General features: G+C 40.0%; 1 protein-coding gene across 1 annotated transcript in view; it reads left to right on the forward strand.

The window, feature by feature from the left end:
* LOC121949981 (metabotropic glutamate receptor 8-like) overlaps window positions 1-24,764 on the forward strand; it is a 128,643-nt gene extending 103,879 nt beyond the window's left edge. The window contains exons 8-11 of the mRNA XM_042495869.1: window positions 1,420-1,559; window positions 1,844-2,779; window positions 21,445-21,691; window positions 24,518-24,764. Of these exons, the coding sequence (XP_042351803.1) occupies window positions 1,420-1,559; window positions 1,844-2,779; window positions 21,445-21,691; window positions 24,518-24,567 (1,373 nt within the window). The 3' untranslated portion in view covers window positions 24,568-24,764. The remainder of the gene's footprint in view (window positions 1-1,419; window positions 1,560-1,843; window positions 2,780-21,444; window positions 21,692-24,517) is intronic.
* The last annotated feature ends 212 nt before the right edge of the window (window positions 24,765-24,976 follow it).

Genomic DNA, 24,976 nt, shown 5'->3' on the forward strand with positions numbered 1-24,976 from the left:
CAGCAGAATGCTGTAGTGAAAGTGAAACTTCATTTGTGTTTGTTGCACATGGTTTGAAAGTTTGCTTTCACTCACCTCTGCAGCAACTGCTCCTCTCATTCATCGATCTGATCTGATCAACAAATCGACACTTTGCAGCATGCTAAGCTACGTTGTTGTTAAAAGAAGCAAATGCTGATTTTTGGACATAAACATTGGTCGACTGGGTGAATATTTGTTTGTTTTATTTATTTTGTTTGACCCATCCACCTACCCTTCTGTCCAATCCGTAGGTGCTTCCTTAATATTTGCACAACATTATGCAGACTCGGTCGCTTTGCAAAGCAAAAAAAAGTTACCTCAGTGTGCAGCCAGAACATTTGAGTCTCACTGAAGTCACCAGTTGAGATGAAAATGTCTTTGCTTTACGCTTTTAGATGTTTGTTTTTTTAATTATTATTATTATTATTAAACTGCAGGCTGAAGTGTGAACTGTGTCAAACAGCATGAGATTTAACTTGGCAGGGTTTAAGTCAATATGGCAGCAAGATGTTTGTGTAGCTGTTTTGGCGGCACGCTGGTGAAGAAAGTGTGATAAGATGACTCAAACCTGTGTTGCTGGAGAAAGAGAGAAAATAACAGCTTACTGCTTCAAAAGACGACACAGACGTTTACAGAAACAATACTTTGTTTCAACCCATACTGGAGGCGTCACGTAGAGTTGTAATGAAGAGCAGTGACTGTGGTCAGCTTGGAGACAAAATAGAGCAATTTAAATCACGAAGAGTTTTCACTAAATTAGAAAACTCAAGCAAAGGTGGTTGTGGTTGGTCCAAACGAGTGCCTGTGGAAGAAGTCACATTATCAATCACTTATTTTTCATATGAAGTCATATGAAGTCAGTGAAAGGCGATCCTGTCAGCTCCATCTCTTGCATCACTCATATATAGGAGGAGCGACCATGGGGGCAAGGTCGCTTCTCCTAAAAAAGCAAACTCTGATCTGCAGCCACTTCTAACAATGTGCTTTTGATTTTTTTTTTTGTTTTGACCTATGGACAAAAGAAATAACAAGAACCTCTAACCTTTCCCTCCTTTTTTTTTTGTTTTAGATAGAAATCTGTTTAATTCTTAATTCTCACACGCCTCCACTGTCCAAAGCCGACCACACAAACAGGGATAGGGTTAATGTGACATAAAATGTTCGTAAACCTCCTGCTGTGTGACCTTCTTGTTCTAAGAGTCACGAATTCTAGAAAATATGACTTAATACATAAATTCGTGCACATTTCATCCCCCACCTCCATTGGTTTAGTGGAATATTTGTATTTGGGTCTCATATTTTTGAAACTGTAGACGATCAGTCAGCTACAATTCAAAGACAGAGATTTGTGACCAGTGTCAGAGCTCAGATTCTGTTCTTCTCTATGTTTCTCCGCAGGAAGTGCAGGGACTCCTGTCATATTTAACGAGAATGGCGATGCTCCTGGACGCTACGACATCTTTCAGTATCAGATCAACAACAAGTCGACGGCAGAGTACAAGGTCATCGGACACTGGACCAATCAGCTGCATCTAAACGTGAGGATTTGCAACTTGACTCTTGATCAGCAGGGGGGCATCACTTTTCTGAAGAATGAGAAAAAGATATTATGACATAATAAGCTTTCGATAACTTTGATAACGTCCACAGTATTTCCACATTATGAATTCATGCTGGCAGTTTAACTCTTTGAAACCTGGAGCGACATCACTTTTCTTGTGCTGTTTTCAGACACCTTAGATTTTGAGCCCTGAGCAAATTGTTTGTTGAGCTTCTCGTTGAGATGATGAATCTTGACCTGTTTTCTCTTTCCTCCATGCAGATGGAGGCCCTGCAGTGGACCACTGGCGACTCTTCCCTGCCGGCCTCAGTGTGCAGCCTGCCCTGCCGGACCGGCGAGAGGAAGAAGGTGGTGAAGGGCGTCCCGTGCTGCTGGCACTGCGAGCGCTGTGAGGGATACCACTTCCAGGCCAGCGAGTTCACCTGCGAGCTCTGCCCCTACGAGAAGAGGCCCGACCAGAACCGCACAGGCTGCCAGGCCATCCCCATCATCAAGCTGGAGTGGCACTCACCGTGGGCGCTGCTGCCCGTCTTCATCTCAGTCCTGGGCATCATCGCCACCACCTTCGTCATTGTCACCTTTGTTCGCTACAATGACACGCCCATTGTTCGCGCCTCAGGGCGGGAGATGAGCTACGTACTACTGACGGGCATCTTTCTGTGCTACATCATCACCTTCCCCATGATCGCTGCACCCGATGTCGTTGTCTGCTCCTTCCGCCGCATCTTTCTAGGCCTCGGTATGTGCTTCAGCTACGCTGCGCTGCTCACCAAAACCAACCGCATCCATCGCATCTTCGAGCAGGGTAAGAAGGCGGTGACAGCGCCGCGCTTCATCTCACCTGCCTCCCAGCTGGTCATCACCTTCTCGCTCATCTCGGTCCAGCTGCTCGGTGTCCTCGTGTGGTTCGCCGCTGACCCGCCGCACACATTTGTGGACTACGGTGAGCAGCGCACGCAAGATCCCGGGAACGCCCGCGGCGTCCTCAAGTGTGACATCTCCGACCTGTCGCTCATCTGCTCTCTGGGATACAGCATCCTCTTGATGGTCACATGCACTGTTTACGCCATCAAGACGCGTGGCGTGCCGGAGACCTTCAACGAGGCCAAACCCATTGGATTTACTATGTACACAACCTGCATCATCTGGCTCGCCTTCATCCCCATCTTCTTTGGTACGGCCCAGTCGGCGGAGCGGGTGAGTGTGCTTCACTGATAAATAATGTACTGTCATGTTTTATGTAATCTTCAGGCCTCCAGCAGAGTTTATAAATGGAAACACACACTGTCAGCAGCATCTACTCACACACACACACACACACACACACACACACACACACACTGTATGTTTTTGTGTGACACTGATGACTGCATGTTGAAATCCTGCAGACTGTGATGGTGAACCTCACTGCCTGTTTTTGTACCCGTTCTCTTCAGAGGTATAGTTGTGAAAACTTGGCATTGAATTGTGACTTTTTTTTTTTTGCTGTGTTTTGGAAAAAAACGCATGAGGAGATATCCTGACACACAGAAATAAGGTTGAGGCATTATTGTGGCTAATCCCAATCCCAGTAAAGCCCCATTACTGTTCGACTTTGTGAGCTCGGATTGTTTGCTGGCTTATGTCAGATAGAAGTAGATGATATAAAGCTTCTCATTTTTGTCCAGGACAGCTGATTTTGAGCTGTTTCTGGCAGATTATTCAACTCAAGCCTGGGAATAAAGACTTCTATCTTTCACTTTTGAACCAATAATAGTACATAGTGATGCGGGAGTCAGGGTTCTTTAAAACCAACACAATCCCCGCTCCTTTTGAGAGCCAATCTGCCTCCCCCAACCAACAAACATGTAGGAGACCTGAAACTGACCCATAAACCTGCAAACCCAGAACCTCCTCATTCTGGCGTCAGATCCTGACACCAAAAACCACTTTTCAAGTCTGCATGATACACCGCTGGACGGCGTCAGGTTGAAACGCTGTCTGTAACTACGTAATGTAAAGAGCATGAAGGTCCTTATAGGGCGGCGAGGAGGGGCGGAGGATGGATCAAACAAATGCAGAAGTCTGGTATTTGCTTCCTGTCTGAATATGATGTTTTTTCACTTCACAACGCGCCTCTTTTACCTTACCCTAACCATTATGCCAGCATGAGCATTTGTTGCCGTCCGATGTTGGTTGCTGTGTGCTTGTGCTGACTAAGTATACCCATGTGCAGTGTAATCCCACCATGTGCTTGTGTTGACATCCCAGTGGCGGCATCCTGGTACATCAACAGCAGATGCGGAAGGATACCTAGAGCGTAACATGTAGACTTGAAAGTAAGTCTACTGCAAAGTGGGCAAAATGTGAGGGCTTGCGGTGAGAATGTGTTGGCAGACAAGAGCTGAGAGACACAACCTACCTGCTGTTGGCTTTATTTTTTGTCATTTCTTGCAAACATAACAATAGCTGATAAAATGTTCGTTTTGTGTTTATAAAGTGTAAACCCATGAGCCCTGCTGGCTGTGGACAGAAGTGAACCATATTTAAAACAAAAAGCAGTAAGATAATAGGCTGATAGAGAAGGTGTGAAGCTGTGCTGTTGTAAAAAACAGCTGATGTTTCAGTTGACAGCCCTGACAATAGGCAGGTTTCCATTAACCCTAAATCATGTTATGTTATCAGCTACGATGGTGGGAAAGTGAAGTATCCCAAAATAATAAGAGGCATTCTCAAAATAATAAGAAACTTAGTTTTTACACTACTATGAGGTGGCATTTCAGGCAATTTGAAAAAGCCATATTTCTCAAAATTGCAATGGAAACACTTTTTTTCACTTTTCTTGGTCACATGATGCTATGGCTATGAGCTTGACAGTAGGAACTGGCTCCCTCATGATGCAGCAAAAGGTGTTATTACATCACATAACTCTCATCCAGAAGTTTTGCATCCACAATTCCTCTGTGAAATCGTGGACTATCACCTCCCAGAAATCGCTCGTACATCGCCCTTATAAATAATGGCGGCTGGTGTGGCAGCTGCAATAGAAATAAAGCTGCTAATGTTTTGAACAGAAAACAGAGAAGTCGAATAACATCATTTAATGGAAATAGTCATCTGACAACTGTGTTTTATCAATATTTTGAAAATATTGCTTAAGATTTGTGCAAATCTGTAATGATAACCTGCCTAGTGACGATAAAAAATGAGCGTGCATGTGAGGAGTGAATGGCAGATTGTATGAGAAATAAATTACACACCTAAGCATGCAAAGGTATAGGCTTACTGACTGAACTTAACTAGAGCTTCTTTATATTGGTCCAGAACTTTGGCTGTCTTGTGTAAAGAAGAGAACATTTTAAAAAGTATCAAAAATATTCTCTCGATGGCTGCTCACTTCAAATACAGATGTTTTCAGGCTACACAAACCAGAGTTAGCGCTCCCCTCTGACTGATTGATGATTTATTAGTTTCTGATCACCACAGGCGCAGCCCAGCCTGCTCCGCTGCCTCTCGACACAAAACTAATTAGAGCAGAATTAAATTTAGCACATTCAGACAACAGTTTTTTGGGTTGAGTTTGCTGTAAGGGAGCTGCCAGATGGAGGATTTTGCTCATTATCGTGTCTGTGGGGAGATCTGGAGGACAGGTGGAGCGATTCACTGTCATTCCCTCCAAACATAGTTTGTCAGTCGTTTTTTCTGCTGCTACTGTTCAGATGCTGAGGATGTGTTGTTTTAGGTTTAAATCACCTCCACCACAGATAATAACCCTGATTTGGAAAAGACATCTGATTTTTAAGATTTGTATTCGGAAAAGCGTTGAAACCAATGAGGTGCTTTGAGTCTCTAACAAGACCTGAAGAGGTCTGGACAGATCTGGCTTCAAAGTTTGCCCAAATTACATAATGTCAGAGTGATTTTATAATTAACAACTTCTTGTTAATATCGAATAAATAAAAGTGAAAGCCCCCCTGTGGCCAAAGGGAATAAGGCGCTGACCATGAACTGCTGCGTGAATCTTTGCATGTTGTTCTTCATCTCTTTCTCGTTTTGCATTCTGTCGCTTTAAAAGTGATGATATGATACATATGAAACACTTGAATGTATCTGATTCGGTGTTTGCAGAAACATACAGAGTCAACATTTTATTATGAGTCACTAACTTCTGTTGATGAAGACTCAGGAGAGGAAGAACGTGGATGTTGATTGACCTGAAAACTTAGAAAGTTTTAGGTTATTTTGTTGCGCAGTCTTTAAACAGAGTAAGTCAAGTGTCCAGGTTTCTTGTGATTCTCTGATCTGATGAGGACTAGAAACGGCTGACTGGAGTTTCACTTTTTAACTTGGATCACTGACTGATGCAGCAGATTCAGACTGAGCGACATGCTCAGATGAAGATTACATCAGCGTCCCCGAACAGACTGAGGTGTCACATCAAGCAGCCGACGGCTCCCCGCCTGAGGCTTCACAGCACAGAAGTCTGCAGACAGAAGCCACTTCTTCTGCCTCAGATCTGGTTTCACTGTAAAAACTGCAGCCAAAAGAAACAGAATACAGTTTACTCAGAAGAAGATTTCCTTATAGAGAGAAAAGTGGAGTTTATTTTGTATATTTATGTAATCACACAGCAGACAGAGTGTTTGCTTCAAGGCCTCGGAGCGTCCACGCTGTTAATTGTGAGGAGAAACACAACAAACACCTCAGGCTTTCTTTCTTATTCATCATTCGTGTGTGCTGTTTTGACTCTTTATCACCCAGCTGCTGCAGCCGAGGCTCCGCTGACCCGCCTGCTGTTTACACGAAAATAATGTTACAGGTTTCAAATAATAAGACCTTAATCAATAAACACATGTAAACATTTGAAATTTAAATCAAAGTCCAGGTCTGCGTTGATTTATTCGTGAAATCATTCAGTTGTTTTGCTTTGATACAGGACGGTCTTTAAATATCTTTGCAGTGATAGCTGTGGATGAAGGAATCAGAAAACTATTTTTTAACCACACTGGGAAAGCTGAAATGGCAGCTGGAGGTTGACATTAAAGGGCTGTTATCTTGCTAAAGGAAGCCTTTTTTTTCTTGAGCTAATCTGTGAACAAAGTTAAAGAGTCTATTTGAGTGAAAGTGACGATGACAAGTGAAGATGACATCCCAAAAATATGTTTGCAAACTCCCTCCAGGCAGAGCAGGGCGATCTCCATATGAATGATACAGAAAAGAGAAAATCTAACAAAATTCAAACAGCTGGTGAGTTTCGCTCAGTTTGTTTACAAGCAGGAATCAAAAGTAAGAAAAGACTTGAAGTCATGTTGGGGTTGTTCTTAAAGCTAAATGTCAACAGCTACGATGTAGACTGCATTCATGGATGTAAATACACAGGAGGTCAGAGGTCGGCCTGTTCGTTTTGTGAGGGGTCAGCGCTGCTGATCGACTTTTAGTCGTCTTTTTCAGTCGCTGTAACTCTGAACGTTCAGTCTTCAAAAGAAAACCTCCAACAAAACCTCCAAAGACTCAAATATAAAACAAAAAAAAAAAGTGCATCGATCTCTCACCTAAGTAAACACACTAATACCTCACTGTAAAAAAGTATTAATTTCCTGTATTAATAAATAATAATAATAATGCATTTTATTTATAAAGTGCTTTTCAGAGAACTCAAAGATTATAAAAAGTAGTATAAAGAGGAAAATTAGCTTAAAATTAAAAAATATTTATGATAGTTTTATAATTTAAAAAAAGATATATTTATGTATATATATATATATTTTATATACTTTTTTTTTCAAGTAAACACACTAATACCTACCGAAATACAAGTATTAAAGTCCTGTATTGATTATAAAAAGTAGTTTATAGAGGAAAATTTGCATAAAATTCAAAAATATCTATGATAGTTTTATAATTTAAAAATGATATATTTATAAATATATATATTATCATATATATATTTTTCCAAGTAAACACACTAACACTAGCTTACTAAAGCTGTTAAAACATTTTAAGTGTTACATTTCCCTCAGATGTGGTGGAGTAGAAGCCAAAACTGGCATTAACCCTCGAAGATCTGAGCAAATTGGTTTGATTTCTTTCAAAAATCATGGAGTTGAAGGCAATGAGCAACTTAAGAAGACATGGCACAAAACTGGCTAAAAAAAATTATAAAGTTATTTTTTTTAAAAAAAGTTTTACCTGAAAATAAGCAAAAAAAAAACCCCCAAACATTATTTTTTTCTATAACATAATGTTAAATATAAATTATTCTAAAAATAAACATTATAAAATGCTAGTTTTTTCTGCAATTTGTGGAACATATCTTGCCAAGCTGGTCCTTGCCTTTTTACCTTTATGTTTTTAAAACTAATTTGCTCAGTTTTCAAAGATTCAAATAGCTTGTGAAAGGCGCCTGAACGCAGCACAAGAAAACTGATGTTGCTCCAGGTTTTAAAGGTTTAAAAAAAGTACTAAAGTAGACCTACATTTACCTCAAATTTGTACTGAAGTATAGAACTTGAAACTTTGTACAGTGCGCCCTCCATGAGGTCTGTTCATGTCCATCCTCTCGCACTGACAGCCTGCCGACACTTCACTGCAACACGTCTTAGAAAAGAAAACTTACACAAACTTTCTCGGTAGTTCCAAAGTTTTTCGACTGTGTTGATTTATTCAGAGACATTTTTTGCTTTCCTCTCAGCATCCAGGACTCTTCGTCTCTCTGCCAGACTCCAGATTTATTTCACTGTTTTTTTTCATCCATCAACAGAAAAGTTTAACTCCATAACGCTGTATATTCACTTTGGAGGAAAAATAATTTCCTGGAGTTTCATCACCATTTCTCTGACATATTGTGCCTGTTAAGGTGAAGGTGGAAGGAAGAAAATTGGTATCAATTTGTCAACATGGACTCAGGTTAGTGCTCTCTCCGCTCATCTGTTCTGATTTTCTGCATCACTCTAGAAAGAAGAGGAAAGTTTACAGACGAAAGTCAATTCTGAGACCGAATTGTAAAAAAAAAAAAAAGTGATCAGAGCGTTTGAGAGGTTAACTGAGGATGGATGCTGAGTTGAGTACTTCTTAAGTTTGATCACATCAAGCAAGAAAAACTTTTAGTACATGATTTGTGATTTTAAGTACATGTAGGCACGAGGCCTCCCTCATTCCTTATTCTCACTCTTTCACTGATTTGATTTTTGTTGTTATTAAAGTAGTTTTTGATCACCATGGATACAGTCGTTTACCTTGGTTTTTCCCCTCGTCTCTTCCACACGTGAACTCCTTAGTAAACCAGTCAGAGACAGAAAGTAACTTTTACTAGTACTAGTCTCTGCTAAATTCTTCTTCCACTCTGCTTCATTTCAATATAAATAAAATGTTGTCTTTTTTCGCTACATTTATCTGGCAGCTGGAGTTTCTGCTTACTCTGCAGCAGCTTCATAAGATATTTTGTCTTTGACCTTCACTTCACCCCAAACACAAACTTGTGTCCATACATGCACAAGCACACAACCAGGGGTTGAAATCCAAAGAATTTCCTAAAATCCTAGAAATGCACTAAAATCCTAAGTCTCCTCAAATCCAAGTAATGTCCCTAAAATCCAAGAAACATGGTAACGTCCTAGAGATGTCCTAAAATCCAAGGAATTTCCTAAAATCCTAGAAAAGTCCTAGAAATGGCCTTAATCTTAAAATCCTACAAATTTCTTAAATCCTAGAAACATTCTAAAATTCTAGAAATGTCCTTAAATCCTTGACTTGCCCCAAAATCCAGGGAATGTCCCTAAATCCTCGAAACACTGGGGCTGCTGTGACTTGCCCGTGGCCTTTTGTCATGTTTTGGCAGGATATCTGCTAAAGGAAAATGCCTCTTTAAAAAATGGATGTTGTAGGGCTGACTTGCTTTACTTTCACTCGTACTGAAGTTTCCGTCTTTGCTGTATTTTTTCTTTACATAAAAGATCTGCATACGTCCTTCACCACTTGGACCGGCAGCTTTTCTCTTCGAGAGAAGTCTTGTTTTCTTACATCAGTTGCCTCGTCCTCTTTCTTGCTTTATTGTTACATTTTTGACTGTTCTCAAGAGGTCGAAGGCAAAAGTGGGCGTCGGTAACGCCATCATCTAACAACAATGCAGCGGGACACATTAAGGATTCAGTGTGCTTCAAACTAACAGATTCACTCTGAGTGTTTGTGAATGTCTTCACTGAAAAGCCTGCGTCCTTCTGGCTGCGTTCCTGGTCTCTCTTCAACACCTCTCTTTGGTGTGTCTCACAGTCTTGACGTAACAGCACACACTTTCATAAAGTCTCTCCTTGAAAAAACGATTGTTGTTGCTCTCCATTGTGTAATTGTGTCAAGACCGAGGGACGTTCGAACCTCGTCCTGCATTCACACCTCCGCACACACTCGGCCAAACACATCCAACAGTCACACACAGCGGCTCCCGTTCCCACCTTTGTGAAGGTGTTGGGCAACAATAACAGAAGTCACCTTCAGGAGTTTCACAATGAATGCTTTACTTTGTCCTTTTTCCTTCAGGAGTGCCCACTGAGATAACTCGGATCGATTGTTTGATGTTGTGTTGAAGGATGCAGAATCTCAAACAGCAGAGGTTCAGCATCCTGAGCAGCCGGTGTGTTCAGGTGTGCAGTCGCAGCTGCATGTGGGGAACTTTTAGGACTTTTTGTGAGTTACCGCAGAGCATGTCAGTGGTGGAATGTAACTATGTGCATTTACTGAAGTACTGTATTTAAGTATATGTACTTTATATACTTAAATGTTTTCGAAACAACTTTCTTCGTCTGCTTTGCTACTATTAAGAAGGACATACTTTCTACTTTGCTGCATTTATTTGACACCTGTAGTTACTTCAATTACATTAAAAAAAAACACAACACATGATATGATGGAGCACTATACTAGAAATCTACCCAGTGGTATTTAAAGCATCTAAATTTGGCCTCACATTGGTGAACTACAATATAACTCACTATAGCCAACCCCTGATCACTTAAAAGGTGCCTCGATTGGCCTGATACTGATCTTTGAGATGTCTTTTTGCTATTGTTTATCGTATGTATTTTCTCTGTTTTTGGATTCTTTGTCCACTGTGGAGGCATGCGAGAAAAACAAATTTCATTCTCTAATTCAGCTTATCATTGACTGAGTATTTTATATGCAAATGGTCAGTTTGTGGGTGAAGTATTCCCTAAAGTAAAAGATCTGAGTACTTCCACCACTGAATCATAAATATATGTGTATATGTGTATATTGTGTCTCATGTCCAAACATTTTCATAAATATCGTTGTTGGTGGGCCTCTTTGACGGGGGCTGCAGACAGTTACCCACCTAATGCTTAAGTGTTGCATCTGCTTTGATCCCCGTGTTGGTTTTGGTGGTGGGGGCGTCATTGAGGAGGCTGGTAATATGTAAATGTCCCCATTACTGCAGTAAACCTCCTCTCCTCCTGTCATGTCGTGGGAGTGACTTAATAAAGGTCTCCATTAAAATGTTTTATTAAAACACTGCCCTGTAACAGAGTGTTTTCCGAGCCCCGCTGATCTTCACTTTTACTTGAAGTTTTCAGGAGGCCGTACAATAGGAGGGGGCCTCCAGTTGATGAAAATGACGGCAGAGCGTTTCTGTCATATAATTAACTCATCACGCACTCGTCACTTTGTCAGACTCTCACCACAGAATTTATCAGGCTGAATGTCTATTTATGGAGTGAGAAATTCACTATTTGTACTGTTGTGTCAAATATTCACCGTCTGGCCTGAAGTGATCAGAGCTCTCACAGTTAATTAATTTGTGTTGGATTGGACGCTCTGAATATTTTGGGGTTTCTTTAATCGTCACAGTTACAAACACTACAGTCCTCTTTTTTTTGCGCCATCTCAGTTTTTTACTTTTTCTCTATTCTCACTTTTAAATAAAGGTCTTTATATTTTGGACCCAATCCAAAAATGACCTGTGCTAAACATACCTGAAGTACTCAGATCTTTTATTAGAATAATAGTATGATATCCAGCTCAGTTGACAGACGAAAATGTTTGCATTTTAGGCACCCCATAGTGGTCAGTTTGAATAGACTTAAGGCTGCGTGCACCTCGTTATACTTTTCATGCAAGTTTTGTGATGATTGACCAACAGGTAAAGAGTTCAGTGTCTTTATGTGCTGAGCCACGCCTCCTCTGAAGTTCACTGTTTAAGATCTTCAAAATGCAATCAGATGTCAAGTAGATTTTGCTAATTTTTAATAAGCTTGGTCCAATGATGAGCAAGGGGAAAATTTGGTACAAATCAGGTTATGAGAAAATGTCAAAAAAATATTTCTTTCAAAAAATTCTAAATGACAAAAAAAAAACTTGCAATGGTGTATAACAATTGAGCAATTGCAATTCAGATTTATGGTGTGAAGGGCATGAAAAATCTAAATATTTGGTCCTTAATTATAATCTGGCTGATTATACTTCTTGATCTGCACACAACTTCCAATTATTGGTGAAAGTTTCATGTGTCTACGATGTAACATCTCACGGGAATTTAGGAAAATATTTCTGAAAAAAAGAAAGAAACAATAGCCAATTCTGGATTGAACCCCTAAAAACTGTACTTAAATCCAGTACTTAAGTAAATCTACTCTCCTCTGCTGTATTTAGATTTCACCCAAAATGTGATTGACCCGATCTGATCAGCAGGATCTGGAGCAGGACGCTCGCTGGCTGACATTTACAGTAGCAGCAGCAGTCGGCTGCGGGCTGGCTGAGCGCCGGCTGAGCTCCGGCCGCAGCTGAGGCCGACAGATAGAGAAGCCAGAGAATCACTAATAAGCACATCAGAGGGGCCGGGTTCCCTGAACGCAGCACCAGCTGCCCGGGAGGCGTCCACATGCACACACACAGGTAGACGGAGAGAAGCCAGGGCTGCTGGGAGAAAGTCACGCTGCCTCCATACATAATGAGCCGCGCTTTGATATTCAGTCGGAGGATCCCAGAGACGATTAACATGCAGCTTCCACCCACAGCAACTCCTCCCGGGAATCAGGCTCCTCTGACCTCAACTGATGAGCTACTTTATCATATTAATATGCTAACGCTGCTATTATTGGTGTTATTATCGGCGTCTACAACCACTTCACACCCAGGATTTATCCGAGAGAATAAAAATCACACAAAAAAAACACATATCTTTCGATGCAAATACGTTTTCAAGGATTCATGATATTACTAGATTATCAGGCGGCTTTGAAAATAAAGAGACGGCTGATTTTTTACAGTTTTGCACCCCGCTGTGGTTTGCACCTGTATCATTTTAACAATCTTTTTAAAAAGAACACAGTGACAGAAAAGATGATGAATCAACTCCACCAATGCATATAATTTCAGAAAATATTCATGGAGCATTCATCTTCTTTAAAATAAATGTCCAAAGATGGGATTTCCTTCCACACTTGAGTGGATTGAGGTCTCCAAAGACGAACATTATTCATCCCACAGCGTTATTCTGTCTGACCCTACAGCCAGAGATGTTTGAGACCCCCCTGACTCTCCTTGTCTCTCCTCGTTGTTATCAGCGCGTCAGAAGAGGTTTCCAGTACAGATTTGCATAAAACTTAAGCGATATTTTCAAAATGTCAATAAAACAAAATTGCAGGAAACTAAATGGAACCAGTTCCATGTTAGTGGTAAATGTTAATGACGATAACAGCAAATGTGTGTCACAGGGCTCACTGACATTTTTATTTTTAATTTTTAATAATCACCTGCATGCCTCGCCTCATCTATTCTGCTTCTCCTTACAGGAAAAAAACGTGTGTGAGCAGCAATTAGTTTCACTCAGCTGCTTATCTTTCCCATGACTCCTCAGACTTGTGGAGAGAAAGTCAATACCAACCACAGTGTTACTGCCTGCCATCCATAGCTGTCGTTTAAGTGTTTTTTATTTTGTGTGAGGGGGAAAGGTCGCTCCGGGCCAAAAGAAAAGAACATATCACCAGTTTACAGCAGAGACGGAGAGAGGGGAGAATCCTAATGTCTCCAAAAAACTGAAAATTCTGCAGTCTGATATTTAACAGGAAATAAAAGACACACAAACTCTAACTGGTAATTACTTTTTTAACTTTGTTAAATTTCCAATCTGGTCATTTCAGAATTATTGCATTTAACCCTTTAACACATGAATCAACATCACGTTTCTTGTGCTACTTTAAGACGCCTTTCACAAGCATTTAAACCTCCTGAACCTTTAAAAACATGAGAAATTTGTAGATATGTAGTATAGTTTTATAATGATATTTTTATGTAACAGGAAAAAAAGTTTTATTGATTTTAAGCACTTTTTAAGGGCATCTTCTTCTTTGTTTAGTTTTTTTACTTTTGTTTTTTGTCACTTATTACAAGGTCATTTTCTTATAACTTTCCATAAAGGTTTTGCAAATTTTCTGGCCATTTGTTTTGAAGTTGTTCATTGTCCTCTTCCCACATTTCTGAGAAAAATCAAGCCAGTTTAATCAAATATCAAAGGGTTAACAATCTTACCGCCATAACTTTGAAGAAGAAATTAGGTATAATTTTGATTCATGTTTTACATGCAGTAGCCGTCTTTAAAGATACAAGTAATAACTGTTATTTGACTTTTGTTATGTATAAATAAATAGTATAATACGTTTGTACCGACAATTGGCAATCGGATCATAAATCAGCGAAAGGATAATGGACGATTGTTTTTCTTACACCAACATTGAGGCAATTTTAAACGCTATGCTGTACGCTATGCACGATTATCAGTTGTGGAGTGTGAAGGAGAGAGCTAATCCCTGGTTGTGTTTGGATGGTTTTATTGGTGATTTAAATGGAAGAAAGTGATGCTCTACACAGTCATTTTCCATCTGCAGCTACACTGCTGCATGTAGCTACATGCTAACATCAGAGAAACGTTTCATCTTGGCTGCCAGTGTCGTTAGTTTCTTCTGATTTCGGATCAGATTCCTTCTAGATTATGTCTGGTTGTGAACATTTAGGTTTTGAAGCTTTATTGGTGATTTTTCTTGTTAAAAAGTGCCTCTATTCTTCGTTTAAGTCATTCCCCCAACAGAAAGGATGGTGCACTGTGGTTTTTTTACTCACTTGTGCACCTTTTTTTTTTTTATAAGATAATTTTTTGGCTCTTTTTTTTACTTACAAACAAATTCCAATTGACCAAGTGGATATGGCAATTACGTTTTGGATCTTGAATCTTGAATCTTGAACAGAAGTCGCCAAGATGTGAAAGGCCTGGAAATGCTGACTAATCAGAGCACACTGGGATTTTTGGGAGGGTGTCTCAAAGAGACAGGCGCTAAAACGGAGAATTTCAGACAGATGGTGAACACAGGTGTTTGAACACAGACAGTGTGAAGAAAATCATGTGTTTTTTCAAACATTAAACAGTAAACATGTTCTCGTAGAAACCTTAAATGCAAGTATGAACGTTGCTTCTCTTTAACTCAAACATTACCAAAATAAATCAGCCTAAAACCTGACAGATACACTCACAATCTTTGATGTGGTGTTCAAAAGAGCCCCTGAAAGCCCAAAACATCCTCAACATGAAATTCAACCCAGACCACAGTTGAGTCTGAAATGATCATTAATGAGAGCTGGGAGGACATTTAAGGGTCTGGACGAGCTGCGGCAGGATGTAATTTTAATTACAAAGTGTTTTTTGTCACAGTGATTATCTTTCCAGAAACTTCCAGCCTCATCCTGCAATTACAGTTAACACAAGAGTGGGAAGGTGGTGAGGGCTCGTTTAATTATTGTTGGACAGAAAACAAACAAAAAAATAAATCTGTAGCGAGTCAAATATCTGAATAAGTATCACTAAAACACATTTGAATAGAGAGATGTGCAATTTTTACTAATTTTCAGGTAACTTTCTTGTACTTTTTACTAATTTCTTTGCTATTTTGGGGGGTAATTTCCTCTTTTGTTGCTCATTGCCTTCCTTCCATGCTTTTAAAAGAAGTCAAACCAGTTTGCTCAGGTTTCAAAGGTTAAATACTTGCGAAAGGCATCTGATATCAGCACACGAAAACACAGCGAGAAAATAGAAATAACAGTGTTCTCCTTTTTGTTCTCACACAAATGTCATTTCTTTTTTTTTCCCAAGAACTTGATGACACTTTTTGAACTTTTTTTTTTTTTGCAGTTTAAGGCACTTCAGCTTAATTCCAAAAATAAAAGTGACATTAACATCCAGATTCTGTGCCGTTATGTAATTGGATCAGCCTGTACTGGAGACGTCACTGAAGTACAGCGTGTTCTGGAGTTGGATTTCATAGATGCCAACACAGAATGTGGAAATCATCTCCAAAGTTATTTCTGCTCAGAGGACAGTAAACACTTTTGTTTGAGGAGAAAGGCAAATGTAAAAATGTGACTGTGTTCCAGGGACGTAGCAAAGAGTCAGTATATCATTTATGTCTTCCAAACTGATGGAAAACAGGCTAATTATGCCGATTATTCCTGTTTTATGATCCTGTCTGGTTCGTCCACCTGGTCTCTTCTGCTGACGTTCAGTTTAAAGCTCCGCTGCTCCAGTTTCTCTCCGGCTTCAGCTGCTCTCTGATCACACTCCCACAGCCCGGGGCTTTACAAAACTTGTGCTTTGATCGGGGAGGAAGGTGGCGTCCAGGTCACAGAGACAGAGAGCTGTACAGTCACAGGATTCAGCCTCCATTAACCTCCCGAAACCTCCATAAACTTCTGCGTTAAGGAGATTTAAAGTTTGATGAAGACTTTTTTTTAATAGCTGCATCAGAGAGAGAAATGTTCGAGATGTTTCGTGCATCATTTTAGATAAATTTCCCCAAAATGAAACTAATGAAACCATTTCATCAGAGGGAGAAATACTCTTGATGTTTCGTGCATGATTTTACATGAAAACAAATTTTGACTGGAATGTCTGAGCTTTGGCTGGATACATCATGCTAAGTTAGATTTCACAATCAGTTTTTTTAAATTTTGACTTTAATTAAATAATATTGGCAACTGAAATATTGAATCCTATTGCCACATGTGTGTAGTGACTGATTGATTTTGACTAAGTTACAGGAGCAGAGCACGTGCATTTTGATATGTTTGACTTAGTAATAGCCAAAGTGAAATTTGAAAGCTTTAAAGTAATAAAGTCCGCCATTGTTGTTACTGTTGTTGTCCTACTCCAGCATGGCTGTCTAAAACGTAGTGCTCATGCACAAATGCGGCCGCGACGTCACTATTCTCACGGGATCTGCGCATTGTCAGTTTATATGGTGACAGAATATTATACGGTTGTTTTTTCAAAAGATTACACTCTGGAACCCAATTTTATCGAATCGCATTGTGGTATAAGGGAGCAAAATGTAGGGTACATCGTATGTGCACTCAAAGTTGCTGTGCATTGTGGGTATTGTATAGTGCACTATAAAGAGGATAAAATTAACAGCTGAGAATTCGAACACTACAAAATGGCAAACACACTATGTAGTGTACTATTTCCGTAATAGGGAGCAGTTTCGAACACAGCTTTTAGCAAACCTGGAAGTTAAGTGCAGCTACACTGTGCGACACGGGTCTTAATGATCTTGGGTATGTACGATGACATCACCTACTAAATCGCTGCCTGCGACCGTCGTCCATCGACGTCGATGTGCAAGAAAAAAAAGTCGCCAGTGTGCGTCATCCATCTACGCCGCTGTAGTGGGCAGAGAAAAATGAAAATTCCAAAAACAAACATGAAGCAAGCCTTCAATGTGGTGGCATTTGTGTGTCAAAATAAGTCTGAAGACGAGGAAGAGGAGGAGAATGCGGACGTGGTCATGGCAACGACCATCCTTGAACCTCTCAATGTGCGACGTGGGATCACCGTTTTAGGCCCATGACCAAAGTTATCGTCTGGGACAGCCCAAAAGCCCAGTGTATACCTGGCATAAGAGAGTAAGAGGTCCATGCGTCGGCCTTCCAGCTCTTTCTCACCTCTCTCCCCGAATCTTCATCAGCTTCCTCTGACCTTCACGCCGGTCGGGCCGTTTGGTTTCGTGGTAACAGCTTGTGTCGGGAAGGCCGCATAAATCACTTCAGAGCTTGTTTTTTCTCTCAGGCCCACAAATGAGTTTATGCTCCACTGTCTGTCATACATTTTCATAATGATTCCTCGATGCATTGCTGGAATCACCGCTGCTGTTTCGGGGCCCTCGGGGAGGCGGAAACTCGCCATCTGTCGCCGTGTTTTCCTCTTCCTTCCTCTCCTTCCTGGTGGCTAAGCGGAGCCCCACTGAGGATTTCCCCCGCTGTCAGGCTGACACTCAGTCACGGGGACCATTAACCTGGGCCTTGACTTTACGTCAGGCGGTTGCCATGGCGACTCGGGTGGTCTCTGAGCAGTGGTGGCGACGGGGTTGTGTGTTGGGAGCGTGTGCACAGGTGTGATGTGACAGATGGTGGTGGGCGGGGAGAAGAGACAGAGGTTTTTGCAGCCTGATTGAGCTCTCTACATGAGTGTGTGAGTGTTTGTGTGTTTGAGTCGATGGTCTTTCCCACCGCAGCCTAACAGTTGGGTTTTTTTTGCCCCAAAATGAGCTTCATCAGCATCAACGGAGGCAACCAGAGAAAATATAACCACACTTTACTGCTTTCTGTCACAAGTGAAAGCACACAGATGCTCTCCGCTTTTTACACACGTCTACGTAGATGCTGCTGCATTTTACCCGCATTTTATTAGTTACACGATATGATACAATATGATATGATACAATACGATACAATAGATTAAACTGTCCCTGCAGGAGATATTTGTCTGGGACTCAGTGCTGCACAAATAATGTCTCCACACTTACTGACAGCAGTGACCGAAAATCTCAATGGCAGGGAAAGAGTTAAAAAAAGAAAAAGCAGCAATGGAGGAAACCCTGCTGCTGACTGATGACATGTTGTGAACTGATGTAGCAGCGCAGCAGTTTGATATGCAGCATATTGCAGTGTGTGTAGTGCTGGCAGAGCAAAACCATGGCAACACGGGCGAAATCAAAGTAATTTATCCTTTTTATTATCGGTTCTATTTATCGGCAAAAAATGTTATTACCAGAGTTATCGGTATGATGTCATAAGTCCCAATATTGGGCCAATAATTATTGTAATTATTGGTCCCGATAATGCGGGTGCTCATATTTGCCACACTTTAAGGTATTAACACACTAATGTTTCCGATTTGAGGCACATCACTTTGTTCAAAATTGAAGTACTTAAATTTTGGCAACAAAATACACTTTAAATATAAATATTAAAAGTAATCATTATGCAGAATGGACCATTTCAGAATAATAAATATATATTATGGGATTATAGATATTGATGCATTAATGTATTCATTACTTTAATGTTGCAGCTCGTAAACATCGAGCTGTTTTTTAATAACATTTAATATACAGCTCCGTAGCTTGTGTATTTCCCCACAGGATCAATTAAGTCTTATGTCTTAATCTTTATTATTACATCATAATTTATTATTATTATTAATCTTAATCTGCAGAGTGACTACAAATAAATGTAGTTAAGTAAAAGTTATAGTTAGTGTTATAGTATAAAGTACTCAAATACTCAAGTACAAGTACCTTAAAATTGTACTGAAGCACAGAACTTGATATGTATTTTTTATATTTTGTATTTATTTATGTTATTTTGCTAATATAAAGTGGTTCAGGTTCAAAGTGTGTCTGTGGATCAAGTCTCTAACCGCCTCCTTCTGCCGGTAATGACTGTGGTTACACCGAGAGCCCTTCACAGCACACTGCAGACAACAACACGGAGAATCAATAGTCTCGCACTGGCTCATGAACGCAGCACGGAGCCTAATGATGCGTTCAGGGTCATTTGTCACACTGAGATGAGGAGAGGGAGTCCTGATGTTTCTCTGCTCTGTTGTTGATCCTAGTTTAAAAGACAGAGATTATCAGGAGTTAATGATCATCCAGCTGCTCGCATGATGGAGCTCCAACAGTTAAACAGTCCACTGCCGAAAACATTCATACAGCTCGCAGTTAACGGGCGAGATGAGGCAGGACGCCATGAGCGCTCTTTGCTCAGTGTCCCCGTGTCGGTTGTTTAAAAGCTCATAATGCATTAACTGTTTTTTTTTTTTGTTATAGTCTGGTTCTATAGACGGTTTTATTTATCTGAGCTGCAGACTGAAACTTTGGAGGCCTGTTTCTGACAGTGTGATGAGATAAAAGATACTTTAGGTCATTATAATGAGAAACTTTTTCAAAATAATGACCAAGTATATCAAAATTTTTATTATCTCAAAAGCTTTGTCAAAAAAAATTACTTAGTATGTCAAAATGGCTTTCTTAAAATAATAACTTGGTATTTCAAAATAATGGCTCCGTATTTCAAAATAATAGCTTAATATCTAAAAGAGTTTGAGCCTTCTCAAAATAATGACTTAGTTCCTCATAGAATGACTTGGTATTTCAAAATAAGGGCTTATTGTTTAAAAAATAAAAATGTTTTGTTCAAAATAATGGCTTATTAATTCAAAAATAATGACTTAGTATTTCAAAATAATGGCTTAATACATCAAAAATAATGAGTTTTCTCAAAATAATGACTTAGTACCTCAAAGGTTGACCTGGTATTTCAAAAAAAATGAGTTAGTATGTCAAAATAGTAGCTTAGTCTTTTCAAATAATGTGTGTCTCAAAATAATAACCTTTTTAAAATAACAACTTGGTATTTCAAAATAATGGCATAGTATCTCAAAACAGTGAGCATTCTCAAAAAAGTGACTAAGAATCTCAAAATGTTGTGTCAAAATAATGATGTAATATAAAAAAAAAAGACTTTGTTTTTCAAATAATGGCTAAGTTTCTCAAATTATGATTTAGTTTCTAAAAATTATGCCAGAGTATGGAAAAAGACTTAGTTTCTCAAAAAAAATGATCTAATAATTTAAAATGTGGCGTCAGTATCTCAAAAAATGAAGCTTTCTCAAAATTTCTTAATATTTCAAAAAAAATGACTCAATATTTCAAAATAATGATAAAATAATGACTTAGTTTTTCAGGATAATGACAAAGTATTTCAAATTAATGACTAAGTGTTTAAAAACAGCAAAGTGAAAACTGCTATCCAACATCCATCACTTTGACTTCCCCACCAGTCGCCTGGAGAGTGTAAACTCTAAGTGATGGCTGGTTTTGCGCCAAACTTTCTGCCCGAGGAGACAAAATTATCAGCCACAAACACGAGTCACTAGATTGATTCCAGTAAATGAACCGAGCAGAGTCGACCATCTGTTGGTTTAATGAAAACTGATGGCATTATTCCTGCTGAGATCAGACCATCATTTAGGCAAAGTGATGTTCAGATCATCTGCTTTAGCTGCATGTAGTGAAGTGACAAGTGCAATGACACTCAGCTTATAGCCTGTGGGCCAAATCTGGCCCCTAATAGGATGCTGGGTGGCCCCCCAACCTTTTTTCTAATTCACAATAAAGAGCGATTCACACCGGGAATTGTTTTTGTACTTTAGTACACATGAGGTGCAGGAGTACAAAACAGCATCAAAACAGTGATTGTTTATCAAAAAAAAAAAAAAGTGGAGCTGAAACGGAGGTCCGAGCCAATTCCCTAATGTCTTATAATCCGAAACGTCCTAAAATCCGAGAAATGTTCTGAAATCCGAGAAATGCCCTAAAACTGAGAAACATCCTAAAACCCTAGAAATGTCCTAAAACCTGAGAAAAGTCCAAAAATTCTTCTGCATCAACATTGTCAGCTGAGTTATTCAGGTTTATGGTCATGACTGTTTAAGACGTCATCCTGTTGTCTTTCTGAACCTCACTGTCCCCTCTCTGTGTCCTCCTCAGATGTACATCCAGACGGCCACGCTGACTGTCTCCCTCAGCCTCAGCGCCTCTGTCTCTCTGGGCATGCTCTACATGCCAAAGGTCTACATTATCATTTTCCACCCTGAGCAGAACGTCCCCAAACGCAAACGCAGCTTCAAGGCTATCGTCACCGCCGCCACCATGACCAGCAAGCTGTCGCAGCTGGCGGCCGAGCGGCCCAACGGCGAGGTGAAGACGGAGCTGTGTGAGGGCGTGGAGGCCAGCGGTGAGTAGAAAGAGGGGCTTCTGTGTTATTCAGGCAATCTGATTAGTTGAAAGATGGCATGTTGGTTTTACGCTTTTGCAGTAGAGTGGACTTTAACAATAATTTAGTCAATATACAATTTTAAACAAAATAATGTTATTAAAAATGAACTTTATAAATGTCACAGTTTTCTCTTAAAACATCATTCAAAAGTTTGAAATCAGTTGTCAGTTCATGGTTTTCTTGTCCCCAGAGTGGTGCATGAAAGCGTAGAATTTTTATTTGTTTTCCAGAAAGGAGTCTGACCCTTGATCATTATTGAAGCACAACAGTGCAACTGGGCTCTAAATATTGAGTTAGTCTGTTTTTCTTTGGGGCTTCTGCAGTCTCCTCACTGAGATTGAACAGGTTTAAACTGTTCAGTGCCAGGGGCCACATACCTGGCCCAGCATGAGCAGCGTGTGTGCATCACTGAGACTCTTGAATTTGTGTATTTTTTCTGCGCTCATATTAACAGGTTGGAGCAGTCGCACTGTCTGCGTAAGTAAAGCTGCTCAGCTGCGGCACATCGAGCGATTCAGAGTCTTAATCAGAGTCCAATTTATTCAGCGTAACAAGTGCCGTTTCCGCAAAAGTAGACTGTGAAAACTGTTTGGTGTCCTTCCCCTGGACCACATCAAGCTTCTGTGGCAGATTTTAAACCTTCGAATCGTTGTTAACCATGTAGTCGCTGGATGCATGGAGTTCTTACTATTTGAATCTTGGAAAACAAGACGATTTAGCTGCATGTGGGACTCAAAAATACCAAAGAAGCACTCAAAATCAGGCAGCAAGTACCAATGATGAGTAAAAAGACGGAGTGAAAACCGTTATCGTCGGAACAAAGGCACCGTAAGAAGAAGAGTGTCGGCGCCTCTGTGTCTTCCATGTGGAGGTGAAGTCAGAGTGCAGCCTCTCTAATGAGGATTTAACAGGAAGTTGACTCGAGTTTGTTTCGACGTCACCTGAGACCAGATCAGATGAAACTGTTTACAGCTCAGAGTTACACTTCAAAGCTGCTTCTCGGTCCATCAGCAGAAAAAAGAGTGCGAGGCGACGGATTGTTTACTCATCAGAGATGTGCTGACTGAACTGATCTGCTTAAATCTAACAAGCAGCAGCTCTCACATCAGGCTTCACTTTCTCAACCTCACACAAGAGACGAACCTTTTATCCTGCAGAGTGTTGAGTTTGAGGTGGAAGAAGTCCCAAAGATTCAAACGACATGAGAGGAAAACTCCTGTGAGGCTCATTTTTATACAGCATATTACCTTTATATTTATTTAACCAGAAAAAAACCTTTTGAGACTAAAACAATCTCTTTTTCAAGAGTGCCCTGGCTGAGACAGACAGCAACAAAAGTTACAGACAGACAATACAAAACAAAAATACAAAATCAAAATATACAACTCCAAAACAAACGATATAAAACAGAAAAAGAAGTTACCAAGGAAGGACCAAAAAGTATGCTTGAAGTAAACCATGAAAAGAGGCAATTAAACACAGTTAATACACTCCCTGAGATCACATTCAAAAAGTCCTGCAACAGAGCTTTGATTCATGATCCTCAGAGGACACTTTTTTGGTGACTTTTCATGTAGTGTCACTGTCAGGACAAAGTTTACAGTTACCGGCTCTAATATTAGCTAAATGATCAGGATGATGTTAATTCATGTGACAGCAACATATCTGCTTTTCTGAAGGACAAATTTGTGATGATCTCTCTTGTCACAGTTCTGGAGGTCTATCCAGGGTCCTGGAGTTAATCGATAAAACACTCAATCTGCTGCAAATCTTTTTCAATCTGTTTCCCGAATTCCAATTTTATTTACCAGCTGTGGAAAGTAGGAAGTACCTTGTCTGTTTTTGTACAACTTAAATTAAAATTATTATTATAATTTCTTCTCTGCGTAAGTGTTAAAAATGTTTAAAAAAAAAAGTTTTTTATTCATATAATCATGTTTATGTTTTTCTTGCTTCGTAGTTAGACAGTGTGTGTGAGTTCTTTTGCAGTTCATTGCATAACTCTTCAAAAGTTGAGTGGATTATCTGGAAGTTTTGAATCCACAATTCCTCTGTGAAATCGTGGACTATCAGCTCCCAGAAATCCCTCATACGTGACCGCTGCCATGTTTAAGGTGCTCGCCTTTCCACTATCGCTCGCATAACATGCCTTTGTCACCTTCGACTGGAAATAGTGACGGCTAGTGCGGTGGCTGTGATAGAAATAAAGCTGCTAATGTGTTGAACATCCATCGCCATGCTTCTTTGAGTGTTATCGAGAGAGGAGAAGTCACAGAACATCACTCAGTGAAAACAGAGTCATCTCGCAATTGTGTTTTATCAACATTTTGAAAATATTGTTTTAGTTTTGTGCAAAACTGTAATGGAAACCCGCCTACTGACAGCTCATGTTAGCATGTTAAGTTTAGCTTAGTTTTTTGGGGCTTTGCCGGCGCTCCTCTGGCAACCAACTGACAGAAACAGCAGCTCGCACCCTGCAGCTGTCTGAGTGCCTTATGTAACATTACAGGTTACTCAAACAGAAACATACAGACAATTAATGGGGGTATTTGTATACACAAATCTTTTTCCAAAATAGTGACCTTTTCCTAAAATACTGCTGGTTCTGTGGCATAGCATTTCATATTCGATGCCTTTAGTGCACCACAGGAGCATTGAGTGAGGTGCATTAATGATTGCTCGGGGCTCCGCAGATCTCACATCTAAACTCAGTTTAACCTGCTGATGACTGAAGTTAAGTGAAAGTATCACTTCATCAATGCGCTGTTTTTTTTTTCTCCTCAGTCCCGGCAACAAAAACCACCTATGTCAGCTACACCAACCACGCCATGTGAAGACCTGACCGCTCGACACGAGGACGTCCCGGGACTTTTAAAGAAGCAGATTTGTGTCAGACGTCATCACAAGGTGCTCTGAACAATCTGAAGGATCCCAAACGACTGACAAACTGAACCAACAACGTCTGTGGTGTTTTTATGTTTACAGACAGCAGGGAACGGGTCTGAACGGGGCCAAAAACTTACAAGGATCACAACTGAAAACCATCCGAGAGAGCACGAGGAAGCAGGAGGAGGATGGTAACCTGAAAGACAAAAAAACAAAAAAAAGTTTAAAACAAGTCTTCTAAAAGAAATATTTAAAAAAAAATCAATTGTGGGGACCAACCATATTTGTTGTTAATCTAATTGTGCGTTTAAGAAAAAAAAAATTTGTGGTTGTGAAAATTTCTGATTCTTGTCTCAT

The sequence above is a fragment of the Plectropomus leopardus genome, chromosome 11 (genome assembly GCF_008729295.1).
Source record: "Plectropomus leopardus isolate mb chromosome 11, YSFRI_Pleo_2.0, whole genome shotgun sequence".
Lineage (NCBI taxonomy): Eukaryota > Metazoa > Chordata > Actinopteri > Perciformes > Serranidae > Plectropomus > Plectropomus leopardus.